The sequence below is a fragment of the Artemia sp. Qi Xiang Cuo genome, chromosome 20 (genome assembly GCF_049724085.1).
Source record: "Artemia sp. Qi Xiang Cuo chromosome 20, ASM4972408v1, whole genome shotgun sequence".
NCBI classification, from domain to species: domain Eukaryota; kingdom Metazoa; phylum Arthropoda; class Branchiopoda; order Anostraca; family Artemiidae; genus Artemia; species Artemia sp. Qi Xiang Cuo.
In genome coordinates this window covers 12,401,418-12,417,722 of record NC_142813.1, presented here as the reverse complement: position 1 = coordinate 12,417,722, position 16,305 = coordinate 12,401,418, and the positions used below count along the sequence as shown (strand labels likewise).

At 33.9% G+C, this 16,305-nt stretch overlaps 1 protein-coding gene across 4 annotated transcripts in view; it reads right to left on the bottom strand.

Moving 5' to 3' along the window:
- Nucleotides 1-960: 960 nt before the first annotated feature.
- LOC148939874 (Y+L amino acid transporter 2) overlaps nucleotides 961-16,305 on the bottom strand; it is a 126,178-nt gene continuing 110,833 nt past the window's right edge. For 3 of the 4 annotated variants that reach the window (XM_089106160.1, XM_089106162.1, XM_089106161.1), the window contains 4 exons: nucleotides 13,836-13,995; nucleotides 7,273-7,365; nucleotides 3,824-3,882; nucleotides 961-1,267 (listed from right to left, as the gene is read on the bottom strand). In XM_089106160.1, coding sequence (XP_088962286.1) covers nucleotides 1,256-1,267; nucleotides 3,824-3,882; nucleotides 7,273-7,365; nucleotides 13,836-13,995 — 324 coding nt within the window. In that variant the 3' untranslated portion in view covers nucleotides 961-1,255. The remainder of the gene's footprint in view (nucleotides 1,268-3,823; nucleotides 3,883-7,272; nucleotides 7,366-13,835; nucleotides 13,996-16,305) is intronic. The other variant, XM_089106163.1, reaches the window with a different exon arrangement.

Below are 16,305 nucleotides of genomic sequence, written 5' to 3'. Positions count from 1 at the left end.
AGAAGTTTTACAAAAAACAAAATCAAACCAAAAGTTACTTTTCTGATTCATTGGTAGTGTTGATTTTTAAATTTAAAATTTAAATTACTTTGGATTAAAATTTAAATTATTAAAAAAATTAATTACTAAATTGCATTTCTGCGGACTTACAATACGTGGTCAGCCTTTTTAGTAAAAAAAAGGAAAAAAAAGAGAGGCAATTGGCAATTACGTCCAGTTCGTGGATGGGGCCTCCCCCTAATTTTATTAAATCATCTAATTTCCCTATAAGTTTAAATCAAACTTAGTGGCGAATAGCATTTTCAGTTACAAAAAAAATTACCGATTTTAGTAGAATTTCAATTATTCAGAGATCACCACCCCTTCCCCTTTTTATCATATCACTGCAGCTCAGTTAAGATGTTCTAGACCCATCACTGAATATAATCACGTTTATCTAGTCGAATAGAGTACAAATGTAAACAGAATTTCGTTATTATTACACACAAAAAAAATAAATAAAAAGTTTCCAAAATAGCGCAGTATGCTTTAAAGAAATGATATTAGCGCAAGCACAGCCACAAAAAGTATGTCAAAAGTGAGTTTTTCCAAGCTATTGAAAGTCTAACTTAAAAAACGTTTTATTGCAAGAAACATGGCATACAAACAGTTACTCGAAAAGTAACTATTTTTTTACTTGAATTTTTTTACAAGTAAATATTTTTACTTGAAAATAACACCGTAGAAACAAGGTAAAATATCATTTCAGAAACCTCTTAGATTATCGAAAATTTTCGCCAGAAAATTTAAGTCTACTCTGAAAATATTGTTGTAACAATAAAACTGAAAGGCGTACCTGACATTACTTTATTTATGTAAAAAGTATAAATAAGGTTTAGCAAGTTATCCTGAGATTTTTTTCAATTCTTTTATTTCTTTGTTTTAAATATTTCAATTCTTTGTTTTAAGAAGGACATAAAATAAAGAACATATTTTTATATTTATTTAAACAAAACTTATCCTAGTACACAAAAGAGATTCTAAAGCTAAAAAAAGAGACCTCATAACATCCACCGAATTTCACTGGTATGCAAAGTCATACACAAAACTAAGACACTAGAGATAAGACATCAAACACAGCTTCTTACGTAAAAGTTTTACATCTACGTACACTCTATGGCCTAAATTGGCAGCTGAACTGTTCATTTTGTCACTGGTATTTAAACTTTCTCTGGTTTCGTTGGGGTTACAACGACTAGAATTTTCTGCAGGAAGATCATGGTTTCGACTGAAAAAGAAATTAAATAAATAAATTTTGCGGCAAGTCCTTAATCTACACTTGCATAATATCTCGCATCCAGGGTTCACACGGCAGCGACTTTACGCGCGAATCTGCGATGTTTATCTTTTTTGAAGATTGTTGTATTAAATTTCGTGAGTAGTTTCAACAATATTTAAAAAAGATTAAATTAATTAAAACTAATTTATTTAACTTTAAGAACTAATAGCAGACTCATGCTACAGAAAAAATTTTATAAAAATCGTAAATAACGGTAATTACCGTAAATAATAATTGTTTTAATTGTTAAAAAATTTATACGAAATATTAGAAAATACCAGTAATTAACTAGAAAACTTAAAAAACAAAGGAAGAATATATATAAATCATGAACACTTAGAAGAAAGCACCTAAAAAGATAGACTGGAACGTAAGCCTGGAGTAGGCTAGCCTACTATCTCGGCTAAGCCCAGTATTTTCAAAGAGTTCAACTAAGAAAACTAATAGCATTAGTAAAAAAAAAAAAAAAAAAAAAAAACAGAACAAAACAAAACAAAATAACAACTAATAACTTTGTCAGAAAACACCACAAGAAATATGAGGCGTGGAGACGAAAATATAATATCGCGGAAAATTGCGATTTTCTACTTTAAGTCAAATTTAACGATAACTGAAAAAAAAAAAAAAAAAAAAAAAAAAAACAGACCCCTGGACAGACCCCAAAAAATTATTCAAAATAGCATACCCTTACACGAACTACATTTATGTAAAATTTTTATGTCATTTGCAACAAAATTCTAGATAAAGAACCAAGAAGTCACCATAAGGATGTTGGTGAAAAATTCTTGCAACAATAAACTCTCTTTGCATAACACACAAAGCTGAAAAACGTTCAATCCACATATTTTCTTTTCGTTAAATTGGGATATCGTATCTGGTTATTTCTCAACTTAACCAGGACTCGACAACCTTAACCCAAGACAGAGTTGGAGGGAAAGAGTATAGCTAATCAAATGACACTATGTGTGTACATCCAGGCTATCAAAACCTGCATAACATCTGCAACGGAGTTAAAGCTTCAATTCTCCCTAATTTCTTCAGTGAATTACAATGAATTACAAGAATAATTCAATTTTACCATAATTTATCCTTAAACGTAGAAAAATTCAACATCCTAACAACAAGACGATCTCTTTAGGAATCGAAGTATTTTGATTTAGTTTACTTCTTGTGTAAATGTTCGTTTCGACACTGTGAAAGAAAAGACGGCTAGAGAGTAAGAATAAGAGTGCAAAATATGAGTTATGGTAAGTAAGAACCCTTCCATCGACGGCACATTGTGCCTATTTGTAGGGTTTCTTTTATCTAATTACTACTAATACTGCTAACAAATCACTACAGAATCAAGCCACCTGAGGCCAACTCAGCTGCGCACAGTCCTCCTACAACCCCATACATTAAGAACTTATATTTTTTAGCTCCTCCCATGTTGTTCCAATTAACATTAAATCCTTCCTAATAACATCTTCCTACTCCTTTAGAGAACGTTCTGCTTGTAGCAGTGGCGGTTCTGGCCTCTTTTTACACCCGGGGCAAAATCTTGATTGCCCCCCCCCCCACCTGTCTCCCACAAAATCTTCAGGCGAAATTAAAAAAAATTGTTTATTAACAAAATTATGTTTAATTTGTTAATTAGTTAATAGTTCAACTATTTATTAATTTATTATTTGAATAATTTAATGATTTAAAAGTTATTAATTAATCTAATTACTATTATTCTATGTTTTTTAATTTATTTTTATTTTATCAATAATTATTTATCAATTTATGAACGAAATACCTCAATATTTTAAGTATTATTAATTATTATTATTCTTTTATTTTTTAACTTAATTTTACAAATAAAATAATAATTTATTAATTATTTTCATTTATTAACTGCAGTCTCTACTTTTCTTTTAATAAAAATAAATTTTCAAAAATTACACAATGATTCTAACCGCTAGACTACTTATTTGAAATTTTGCGTCCTTAAAATTTCTACGCCCGGGGCTAGTGCCCCCTCTGCCCCCCCACTAAAGCCACTTCTGGCTTTTCTGGCTTCTGGATTTTCCGAAATGGATGGCTAAAAAGCACAATGTTTAGCTAGAGTTTAATTTACTCTTGTCTTTAACTATCTCTTTTTCAAATTACTCTGTCTGTGCTATTTGTAATCTGGCAAGTTTTCAATAAATTCATTTGCAGCACATTATTTGTTAGCTCACTATCTAAATCTTTAAAATAATGCAGATATAGAGAGTCTGGAACCCTATAACTTTTTGTAAGCGTAGGTTTACACCACAATGACAGAAAGAATACTTCATACACAACGCTGTATTAAACAAATAAAAGAATCAGATAGGAGCGTTGGGGTCTGACTATCTGGGCTTTATTTGTCAAGGCCTGAATTCTAAGCAATGGACATGGGCTAGATTGGGACCCCATGTGAAAATGAAAAAAAATATTGTTGGTATGGGTGTAACCCGAATGCTAAGCAAAGAGAAGGAACATAAAAGACAATCGTACCTTTCCGTCATCAGCACGAACAACAACCAATAGCTTTTGTAGCAGAACAGTTACGGCATCTGAGGAAAATCATAAAAACGTGCAAATTAGGTAATAAGAGGGAAATCAAAATTGACAAAAGCACAGTTACAAAAGCAAAATATTTTTTAAAAATTTTCTCTTCGTCATCTTCTTTGAATTTTAGCATGCCGGGAATATATTCATTGTTTATTAAAAAAGGTCTTCGTAACGCTCGGAGCTCATTTCTGAGGTCCTTATTTTCTATTACTTTTTCTGCAACGACACAGTTGTCTTGGCAAGGTCTAACACATCCAGTACGACCGATAATTTCTCATCGACAGCAAAGTCGATTCTTATTGAATCCAACATGAAATAATTAGTTTCTTTTATTTACATAATTAAATTATTTTATTTGCGCAATTAAATTATTTGTAGACAAGTTCAGATTTCCATATAATCAGTAGTAGGCTAGCAATCAAACGCCATAACAGACGTATTAAAAGCCATAAAATGATACTTTAAAGGGTTTTATTTTACAGATTTTTTTTATTTTTAGCTTTTTACTTTTGAAATTAATCTTTTTATGATAAGAATAAAAATTTATTTAAGCATAATTTCCAAAGTATTTGAAATATTTAAAGAATGTTTTTTTTTATTCCTTCGTTACAAAAAAGCAAAAATTTATCCATCTCAGCAAGAGTAAAAAATTGGGCATTCTGGGTTGAAAAAGAAGTTTTATGAAGCATTTCCACCCAACGATTCACAAAAACATAAGCGTTAAGATGTTTGTAAAAATTATGGCTGGTTGAAAACCCTATTCTGAAACCTTTAAATTAAGCACTGTCATTAGAGCTGTGATCGCTTATTTTTAAGCTGAGCGTTCAAGATTATTTACACATATTCCCATGTTTACTTTATTATCCCCCAAACATTCGTTCACTATTATCATTGTTCGACCGGCAACAACATTGAGTTTTTCCTCAACTCTATCCACATCCAAAATAACAAAAAGGTTACAATTAAATTTTTTTTTTTAGAAAATAAAATAATAATTACTTCAGCAATTACTAAAATAACTAAACTGAAGTAAACATCGCAAATATACATGGGAAAGTCCTCGGTTTTCCCATTGATATTATATTGGGTTTGGGCCGTTTTTCCTTGACCTTGGATAATTATCTATGGGTAAACCCAAAATTTCAAAATTTTGGGCAATAAACCACTTTCAAAATGGTGTGTACCAGAAGGCATAGAGTTGGCAGCCCTAAGGGTAAAACCTCCAGAGCACATTAGTCCCAGTGTCGGTAAAGTAAGTAGTTTTGTTAGGTCTTGACAATAATCTTTTAATCCAATCAATGCAAGCTAGCGGACACTCAGCCAATGAATGTAAAAGAAAAACCGTGCACATCGGGAACAAATTAAAATTAAAATGACCAAAGTCACGAAAGGCCTTTTGCAAACGTTTGTTTTCCGTTTCTAAGCTGGTGAAAGACTGTCCACAGTATTATAATAGAAGCCTCGTTTTCATTTAAAATTTCATGAATAAACCGGAAAATAGATCATGAAATTGCGAAAAAACTGTTTTTTTTTCAACACAGCAAGAAAAACAGGGGTTCCCATTGACTGATTCATTCGGCGTTTTGCCCGTAAAGCACCAACTGGAAACAGCTTAAGATACACTTTTTGCCTCTTTGGTAATGAACTGTGTTATGGGACGCCATCTAGCTACAGCAGAGGCAAAATGGAAAACAGATGACAGTGTGTGGCACATCTAAACGTGGGTCACAAAGCAGAACATATCAAAGAAAAGAATAAAACGATAGAAAACGCGAATTAGAGAACATTAAATCAACTGGTTTGAGTCGAATATTATTTAATATATTCAATTCATCGACATTTTATTTATATGATATAATACTTAGAATAAGGCTAAATATCGCCAGTATTTTCCCAAGAAAAGTTTAGTTTCGATGCCACTTGGTGTGTTTTTGTCATCACCAAGCTGCCAATATTCGTTCTATGTGAAAACTTAAGGAAGAAATTTTCCAGTTTTATAAATTTATAAGATGCTGTTTAAATATACATTACAAAAAAGAGGGTTTCCAATTGTCTGATTCGTTTGGCGTTTTGTCTGCAAACATCAAATAGAAACACTAATTAAGACCTGGCTTTTTGCATGTTTGATCATCAACGGTGCAAAGTGGTGCCACCTAGTCAATATAGAAGCTGTCTCCTCAGCAAAGCAAAATTACGAAATGGAAAAGAGATGACAGCGTGCAGCACCTCTAAATGTTTGTAACAAAGCAGAACATACCATGAACACTTCAAAGAAAAGAATAAAGCGATAGAAAACACTGTTGATAAATGAATATTATTTACACCAAATGTTCACTAACAAATAGTAAAACACAATAGCACATTCATTTGAAATTGATTTTGAAATTTTATTTATATGCTGCAATACTTAGATGAAGGGTAATGATCGCCAGCATTTTCCCAGTAGTCCAGTGGAACTAGGAAAAGACCAAACCTCAGCATTTGAACAACAGAAACGCTTTTGGGGTTAAAATGTTTAGAAAAAATTGCTTAATAGCAAATCGGCCGTACATAAATACCCCTTTTTTCAGGGAAAAGAGGGGAGAAAGGGGGATATATCAAATCTGAAGCATTTTCTGGATTGAAAAATTATTAGCTCTTAATTCAAGCCCGGCGAGAACGAAAATGACATCAGAATTGGAAAATTCCCCCACCAAAGCAATGTCAGAGGGGGATGAAAAATCAAAATCTTAATTTGTACAGTATTTGGAGGATTGAAAGTTCGTTTCCTATTTATTCAAGTCTGGGGAGAAAATAACATCTGAATGGAAAAATTCCATCAATTGGTACACCATTTCATCCTCGACAAGGTCAGAAGGGGTAAAAATACTATTTGTGGTATATAATAATATAATACATAATTGAAAAAAAATATATAATTGAAAGGTCTTTCCTATGAATTCAAGTCCTGGGAGACCGAAAAAGGCATCAAAAATGGAAAATTCCATCACTTAGTAACCTATATCCCAATGTATTTTCAACTAGGTATTATATTATTATAACATCACAAGTAGTATTTTTCTCTTTTTGACCTCAAATTTTTTTTCTTACTCTCCGTTTGTAAGGATGGGAAAACCCCTTGGGAGTTTTAGCTTCGAGAAAAAAAGTGGTAAAGGGTGGAGACCTCTGGACAGATGAAAAAAATAATTGCAAGCCCTACAAATTTTAGATTTTGCCCCCTCCCCCACAAAAAAAAAATCACGATTGAAAAGAAAAGATGAAGAGGGACGCGGGGAAGTTCCCTAAAAGTGTAAGCGATACAAGTGTAAGTCTAAGGAAAAAACAGAGCATCATTATACACTTTCACAAAAATATTTAAGACGCACAAGAAACGGAGAAGAAACTCAACTCACCAATAGTCTTCGCAATGGCGCGTGGTTTATTTTTCCATGCAATAAATAGAAAGTAGACAGGTACACCAGTAAAAATAATAAGGACACCAACACCTATAAGAGTTAAAGTAAATACTTTTTCGAATTTGAAATTTCGAACTTGGTAAATACATCTGCAGAAATTTCGAACTTGGTCGGTAAACGCAGCAGTTTTACCGACTCCAGCGGTGATTTTACAGATGGTGCCACAATCTTCCATTTGGTCAAATAAACAGCATTAAAAAAGTGCCATGATAATTGCCAAAATCTGAATCTCGGTTGGTAAATGCAGCAGTTTTACCGACTCGTGCAAGGATTTTACGTAATGTATTCGAAACGGACATTATACTAATTATTGACAAAAAACAATCAGTAAAAATGACCAGGCTTTCAACTTTTCATTCAATAAAACCTGACAATATTGATTTTGAACTATTCAATTAGCATCAAGAAATATAAATTATAAGCAAGGCCGTATCCAGGGGTAAGGGTTTCTCCGGGCTTGAATCCCTCCCTAAAAATTTTCCGAAAATGAGAAAAGAGAGAGAACAAAATAGACAGAGAGAGGGGGGGGTAATTTTTTTTTAAATGCTGAACTTCTTTAAACACAGGAAGATGATACTAATCAAAACTATTCAGAGCAGGAATTTATTTTAGGGATAGGTCACTGTCCCCTTTGGGGATAGTGATCTTTAGTATTCAAACCAGTAAGGAGTAATTTATTTTAGGGATTGGTCCCACATTTGAAACTATACAAAAACAGATAAATTACACACAACAAATCGTAAAATGCCACCCTTAGCATGTACCTTTGTTTACTGTACCTATGTTTGGTGAAAATAATGACAAAATAAAATTCTAAGAAACAAAATATTCTTTAAAGACCATAAATAAAGTCTTTGTGAAAAAGCAATAGTACTTTGAAAGCTAAATCATAGCTGTGCTTAACACAGATCTTTGTTATGTAGCTCTCACAGCTTTTTAACTTTTTCGCATGCTGGCCAATGGTCTGCATTGCGCAGGTACTGATCTCCTGATTCGATGCCTTCAGCCGGGAGTACAATACGTGGTTGGGGGCAAATCACCCGACGCTTCCCCTGTTTTCCCCCATATTTCTTCAGGTACCCATCTAGAGCTGGGTCAACTCTGGCTGAGCTTACAGAGTCACACCATTGACCCCCGCTCCAAACCAAATATCGAGCGACACCAGGACTCGAACCCCTGACCTCAGGATTTCAAGTCCGGAGCACTAACCACTCACAACGAAAAGAAAAAAATGCTTTTCAGGTCACTTTTATATCACATTACCATCATATCAACAAAATCAACTATCCATAAATAGAGACTGTTAGATTATTCTTATTTTTTCTATTGTTCAAATGACCTCCTTAGAATATGAACTTCCCGCTGACGGTTTCCACTAGGGAATAATATACTCCCACTATTTCGTAGAGACAACTAAGCCGGGAAAATCTTTTTTCCTCAATCAAAAGCCAATCACCCTTTATGAACAACCAAACTCTGACTGAATAAAGTGCGGAAATTCAAATAAACTAAACTAACATTCATCTTTCAATCTTTCAAAAACTATACCTAAAAATTTTAGAAGCCTTAAATAAAAATACAAAATCAGGTATTCTGGGATGAAAAATAAGTTTTATGAAGCATTTCCGCCCAAAGATTTACACAAAAATAAGCGTTAAGATGTTTGTAAAAAATTATGGCTGGTTGAAAACCCTATTCTGAAACCTTTAAATAAAGCACTGTCATTAGAGCTGTGATCGCTTATTTCTAAGCTGAGCGTTCAAGATTATTTACACGTATTCCCATGTTTACTTTATCATCCCCCCAACATTCCTTATATATTTAAAGTTAATATCTTCAGCCGTTTCTGCAATTTTGTAGATACGCCCTTTTCATAAAGAAAGAAAAACGAGCAAAAATGGGGTTTTTAGATCACTTTGTTGGATTCCCCTTCTATTAATAATCGAAATTTAAAAATTTTTAGTAAAAATGAACACTTGGTCTTACACGCACTACAAAAAGATCATTCCAGGATTATTACGAAAGCCGATAAAGGCAATACTGTTGTTGTATTAGATTCAGATGATTACGACAAAAAAAATCAGAGAAATTTTAAATGATTCTAACACATATGAACAATTAGCTACCGATCCCAAAAAAAATTTGTACAGGAAGTCCGGAAAGAGTTGTCTTATCTAAAAGGAAAAGGTGAAATTACAGATCAGTTGTACAAAAGGTTTTACCCACGCGGTTGTACGTCCCCTCGCTTTTATGGTCTTCCTAAAGTTCATAAGCCCGGTAATCCACTTCGACCCATTGTTTCTTCTTTTAATTCTCCTACAGCAAAAATAGGAAAATTCTTATCAGTGATATTTCGCCCACTAATTCAGGCTCAAAAATCCTATATTAAAAATTCCGCTGATTTTGTTTCCAAGGTAAAGCAAGTTTCGGTTAAACCAAATACAAGAATTGGCAGTTTTGATGCAGATTCAATGTATACCAATTGTAATCCTCAAAAGGCTGAACTGTTTTTAGAGCAAAAACTTAATTCTAACCCATCTATATCAGAAAATTCTACTGTTTCGAATCAGACACTTCTTTCGCTTACAGCCCTTTGTAATAGAACTTCTTTTTACTTTCATTATAGAGGCATTTTTTTATAGACAGAAATATGGGCTCTCCATGGGTGCCCCCCTTTCTCCAATACAGGCTGATATTTTCATGGAAGACCTTGAAGAAAGGGCTATTTTGCAAGGTTCTTGTAAGCCTGAATTTTGGGTTCGTTTTAAAGATGACATTTTTTATTTATGGGAGCATGGTGACGAGTTTCTGGGTTCTTTTCTTCACTTGCTCAACTCCTTGGATCCAAAACTGAAATTTACTCAGGAATCAGAGATAGAGAGGCGTCTTCCTTTCTTAGATGTTTTGGTGCACCGAAATGATTCATTTTTCGAGTTTAGTGTATATAGAAAACCCACACATAATGACCGTTACTTAAGTTATTCTTCCAATCATTCTCCTGCTGTGAAAAGAGGAGTTGTCACTTCTCTAGTTGATAGAGCTTTGAAAGTCTGTTCAACACGTTTCTTGGATTTAGAACTCAACCACCTTAGAGATATTTTATTTGGGAATGGTTATCCAATTAGTTTAATAAATTCTGTAATTGCAAAACGCATTAAAAGATTATCAGATAGTTCCACAGAAAACACAAATCAAAGGGAAAATTCAGTTTATCTTGGTCTCCCATACGTTAAAGGGATTTCAGACCACATTTCAAAAAATCTAAGGAAAAATAACATTTACACTTATTATAGACCCAGAAAAACTATCAAGTCCCAAATTTATCAAGGAAAAGACCCTATCCCGATAGGTGAAAACTCCGGTGTCTACAGAATTCCTTGTTCGTGTGGTCTTTGGTATATTGGAAGAACTAATCAGCGACTAACAGATAGATTAACTCAGCATTCTAGCTCAATTAATAATACACTTAAAAAGCGGAAAAAACCCGAAAATTTTGACTCTGCCCTTGCAGAGCACATTTTTGAAAAACCAGACCATACTATTTTGTTTAATCAAGCTAGTCTTATTTCGAATGATAAGGGTATTGTCCAGCACTACAGAGATGCTGTTGAAATTTATAAATACCAACATTTAGGTCTAGCTTTAAACAGAGATTCCGGTGATTTAAGAATAAATGAGTCATATTTCGGTTTTCTCAAAAGAGAAGCAGATACTTTAGTGATCCCTGAAATAAACCTTGAACCACTTTCTCAGTCATCTAATCAAACACGTGAACAACCCCTTAGGTCTCAAAGGGTGTCTGCAAGAAATGCCTTAATTAAAATCCGAAATCAAATGACATAGTTTTCCAACATATTTAATTGCTGGTTCGTTTTGTTTTTCGAGTGAATGAATTGATTCCTTTCTTTTGTTCAGTTGTTCGCTAGTATCCGTCGATGGCAGTTCATATTTTTTGGATTTTGTGCAAATCGCGGATATTGGCGAATAACTCGCTTTTATGGTTGTTAGGTATTTGGTTTTAATTCTTTTAATTTTTGGCTTTTATTGATACATCGTTTCGTTTCACGCTGAAGAAGAGAGGCGTTTGTCCTCTCAAAATATTAGCTTCGTTTTTTAAGTATCTTAATTTGGCCTATAAAAAACCCAATTTTGGTCGTTTTTCTTTCTTTATGTGATGTCAGGCCAATGTGGTTTAAGAAATTATATACGCCCTTTTGACAACCTGGAGGCTCATGGTGACTAACGTCCAAGGGAATCCATTTCTCTTTTACGTTCTTCCCTGGGAATAATACACTCTCACTATTTCGCAGATGGAACAGATCCGGGAAAATATCCTGATCTTCCTATAATCGATATCCGATTGCCTGAATGTCAACAACAGCTAAGACGAAGTAAACTGAATATGGATATTTCCTTAGGAGATAAAAGAGAGCAAAATGAAAGGATTTTTATTTGACTTGGGCAACAATCTGTTAAGTTAGATCGGTACGAAGAATCTATCGTAATTTTCCAATTCCTCTCATAGGCGTTTTTGACCACAAATCAGACCCGAGATTGAGCTAGTTTTGTTATTCTTTAAGTGAACCCGAAAGTGGACACCCAGAATAAATCTGGCTCAGGATCATTCATCAGGATGCATGTGTACTTTAATCTAGACACGTCGCAAACTTTTCCAAAATGAGGTAATATTAAATATCCTGGGATAGATTTCACCCCTCCACACATGTATTTACGAAAACATGTCTTTAGGCCTAAAAGCGTCGATAAGCCGTAGACTGACAAAAAGGGTAAAATTAAACAGAAAATCTTCTTTGGTTTGAGATAGTTCAGCAAAGTTTTCATTAACAACTGATTTGTCTCATAAAGGATGAAAAAGGTAAACCTGGATTGTGATATTTCACTGACATTCCAAATCGGGAATTCAGACTGCCAAAAAACAAAGTTCTTTGAACCTGTTGTAGGAAGGATATAATTTCAAGATATTTTCTCCTTTCTTCAAACTCCTGACGCAAATGGACGAGATAATAGTAACTCAGGAGATTTGAGCTCTGTAGTATTCTAACAAAGACTCATGGGGAAACTACGTTTTTAACAACTTGTGACGTAAGTTAGGTTTCCATGAACTGATGTGGAATTTTGGTTACATTCTTGGAACCCTGGATTCTAGGAACGAATCTCGACCTGAAATATATTAACTTACTTCGACTGCTTTGGATTTGCTTGGACTGCAAGTTCAAGTAAGAAACGAAAAGCCAAAAAGTGCAAAGGAAAAACACAAACAGAGGGAAAGATATGGAGAGAGAGAGGAAGAAAGAAAGAAATAGAGAAAGGGAGAGAGAGTGAGAGAGAGACAGAGGGAAAGAGAGAGAGAGAGAGAGAGAGAGAGAGAGAGAGAGAGAGGAAGAAAGAAATAGAGAAAGGGAGAGAGTGAGAGAGAGACAGAGAGGGAAAGAGAGAGGGAAAGAGAGAGAGAGAGAGAGAGATAGAGAGAGAGAGAGAGAGAGAGAGAGAGAGAGAGAGAGAGAGAGAGAGAGAGAGAGAGAGAGAGAGAGAGAGAGAGAGAGAGAGAGAGAGAGAGAGAGAGAGAGAGAGAGAGAGAGAGAGAGAGAGAGAGAGAGAGAGAGAGAGAAGAGAGAGAGAGAGAGAGAGAGAGAGAGAGAGAGAGAGAGAGAGAGAGAGAGAGAGAGAGAGAGAGAGAGAGAGAGAGAGAGAGAGAGAGAGAGAGAGAGAGAGAGAGAGAGAGAGAGGGGAGAAAGAAAGAAATAGAGAAAGGGAGAGAGTGAGAGAGAGACGGAGAGGGAAAGAGAGAGGGAAAGAGAGGGAGAGAAAGAGAAAGGGAAGGGGAGAAAGAGAGAAATAGAGAAAGAGAGAGAGAGAGAGAGAGAGAGTGAGAGAGAGAAAGAGAGAGAGAGAAGTGAGTCTGCATAACATTAAATTCTTAATATATATATATATATTTTTAGAAATGGCTATTTTTTAAGAATGGATGGGGGCATGTCACTTTTATTGAGGTTTTGGCAACATGAGGTCAGGCTATTTTTCTGTAATTGCAGACATTTTGCCACATTTGTAGTGAAAATTCTAAAATAAGGCTAAAATACACCAAAGTTGTACACCAAACCCCAGTAAGAGCGCTCATTTGCGCAAAGATTTCGTTATAAATACAAAAAAGAACGAATGGCTAAATACAAGTTATTCATGAGCCAATCGGCTTTGGTGATACAATTTAAATTGGCGCATGGTAATTAAGACAGTTCGTAAATTATGTAATTGACTTATATATAATCAAATTACGCAAGTACGTTACATTACACAAATACGTAAGCTTGAAAACCGACTAATATGCAGCAAGACTCCGGGTTTAAAAAATATGTTTTTGGAGCCCAGAACTAAATCGTAAACGTGGCACAGACCACGCCAGTATTGCTCTCTACAGGAAAAGGTGATGTTGAACATAATATGGTAAAGTCCAAATATAAAAGAGTTGCACATCTGCTTACCTGTTTCAACAGGGCTTGCAATCATAGGAACTATAGTGATGAATAGTGTTCCAAGAATATAAATAATTGGAAAAATGAGCGAAACTCTTATAGGACGGTCCAAAGATGGCTGCTTCCATCGAAGATATGGAACACAAAATACTGCCAATCCGATACTTAGCTAAAAAAAGGAATAGACAGATAAGGAAAAGAAAAGAAATTTAAATCCTCCAGAGCCATTGATGGCACAAAGGGAGTTTACGATTTTCGACATTTCAGTTGCCTTTTTTTTTTTTTTTTTTTTTTTTTTAACAGATACTGGTAGGAAGCCTTGCGACAACTGGAATTGAAACCTGGGTATCTTATTGTAAATTAGAGACTAAACCACTGCACTACCACAGGATCAAACTGCCACTAATGACAATTAATTATTTCCGCACCAAGACAATGGATAACCAAAATTAAAGGCAATTTGTATTACCAAAAGTGGAGATTGCTCTAAAACGTTAAACCATTTGGAGAAATAAGCAATTTAGGGGCTAAATTAATTTTATTTGACATTTTCGGTTGAAGGTAACAGCAATTTATAGTCATTAATGATAATTAATTACTGTTATTCCCATTCCAAAAAGGATAACATAACCCATAGACAACTTGTTTTATTAAAAGTGCAAAAAGGACTATAATGTTAACCCGTTTTATATATTCCAAGAATTTTAGATGCTAAGTTTGTTGTTATCTGACATTTTCGACTAAAGGTAGTAACAAATAATTATGATCATTCAGAATAATTGATTATTTGGTATCATTCCCGTTCTAAGACAATGACTAACGTAAAATAATGGGTGATTTGTACTATTAAACGCGCACAACGTATAAGATGTAGCCCCTTTTACGTATTATGAGTGTTTTAGGGGCTAAATTTGCTGTTATCTGCGATTTTAGCCCTGAGGTAATAAAAATAGCTAATTATCATTCAGAATAATTGATTATTTGGCATGATTCCCGTAATAAGAAAAGGGTATGGGTATTACTAAAAGTGCAGAAAGAACTAAAATGTTAACCCGTTTTATATATTACAAGTGCTTTAGGGCATTTCCCGTTCTAAGACAATGGATAACATAAAATATGGGTGAGTTGTATAATTAAAAATGCAAAAAGAACTACAATGTTAGTTCGTTTTATATAAAAGCATTTTAGGGCTAAATTTTTCGTTATCTGTCATTCTAGGCCTAAGATAATAAAAATAATGATCACTCACAAGAATTAATTATTTGGCATTCTTCTTGTTCCAAGACAATGGATGACAAAAAATATGGGCTATTTGTATTATTAAAATTGCACATCGTACAAAATGTTAGCCGCTTTCATATGTTATAAGCATTTCATGGGCTAAATTCGTTGCTATATGCCATTTAAGACTGAAGTTAATAACAAGTAATTAATGATCATTCGGGATAATTAATGATTTGGTATAATATCCGTCCCCACATAAAGGATAGCATAAAATATGGGCGACTTGTATTATTAAAAGTACAAAACGCACAAAATGTTAGCCCTTTTTACATATTATAAGCGTTTTATGGGCTGAACTTGTTGGTATCTGCTATTTTAGACTGAATGTAATGATAATCCAGAATAATTAATTATTAATTAATTATTAATATGGTTTCTGTTTTAAGACAATGGATAACATAAAATAGAGATAAAAGTTCAGAACGGACTACATTGTTAAGATTGGATTCTGAAATACCCCCCCCCCCAAATGCAAATTTATAATTTACGAATAAAAGATATAAAGCCGAGCGGAGCAACCATGGAAAGACACGGACAATAAGAAAACTAAGCCAGAAAACGGGACATTAGACCAGTAAAATTCATAGAAGATAAATTCATCGCTAGTATTTCGCCTGCATTTACAACAAGTCGTCTAAAAAGAGGCAGAGTTAAAGGAAACATGAGCTTAAAAACGAAAAAGAGAAAAAAAAATAATTTTATAAAAGTAGAAAAAGCAAAAAAAAAAAACGAAAATACAAGCGAGTTATTCATTCTAATTTTGGAAATCAAATCCTAAATCGGGCAAAAGTAACTCAATTTTAAATCTGATTTATTCATTTTGAATTTTTTCTTCGGCAAAGTTTACTTTTACTCATATTTTATTTTTAGTCTAGAGAAATTTCAATATTTTTAGTTTGCAGAAGAAAGTAACTTTTTTTGCTTTTTACTGCATTTGGAGATATAACCGCTAAAACGGTTTTTTATGACGGGGTATTTAGTTGAATACACTATACAGACTAGATAAAATGAAAGTAGATTGCGTTGCAAAATGTTGCAAAGGATAATTATGATTGTAGGTGGAGGTTAAGGGGAAGTGGACAATAAATAAAACTCAATATTGACTGCACCTGGGGGCATAAACAGTGTAGGGGCCCAACCCTGTTCTAGCCAAAAAGGAGACTGCTTTATCATTTGGCGCGCACTCTCTTACACT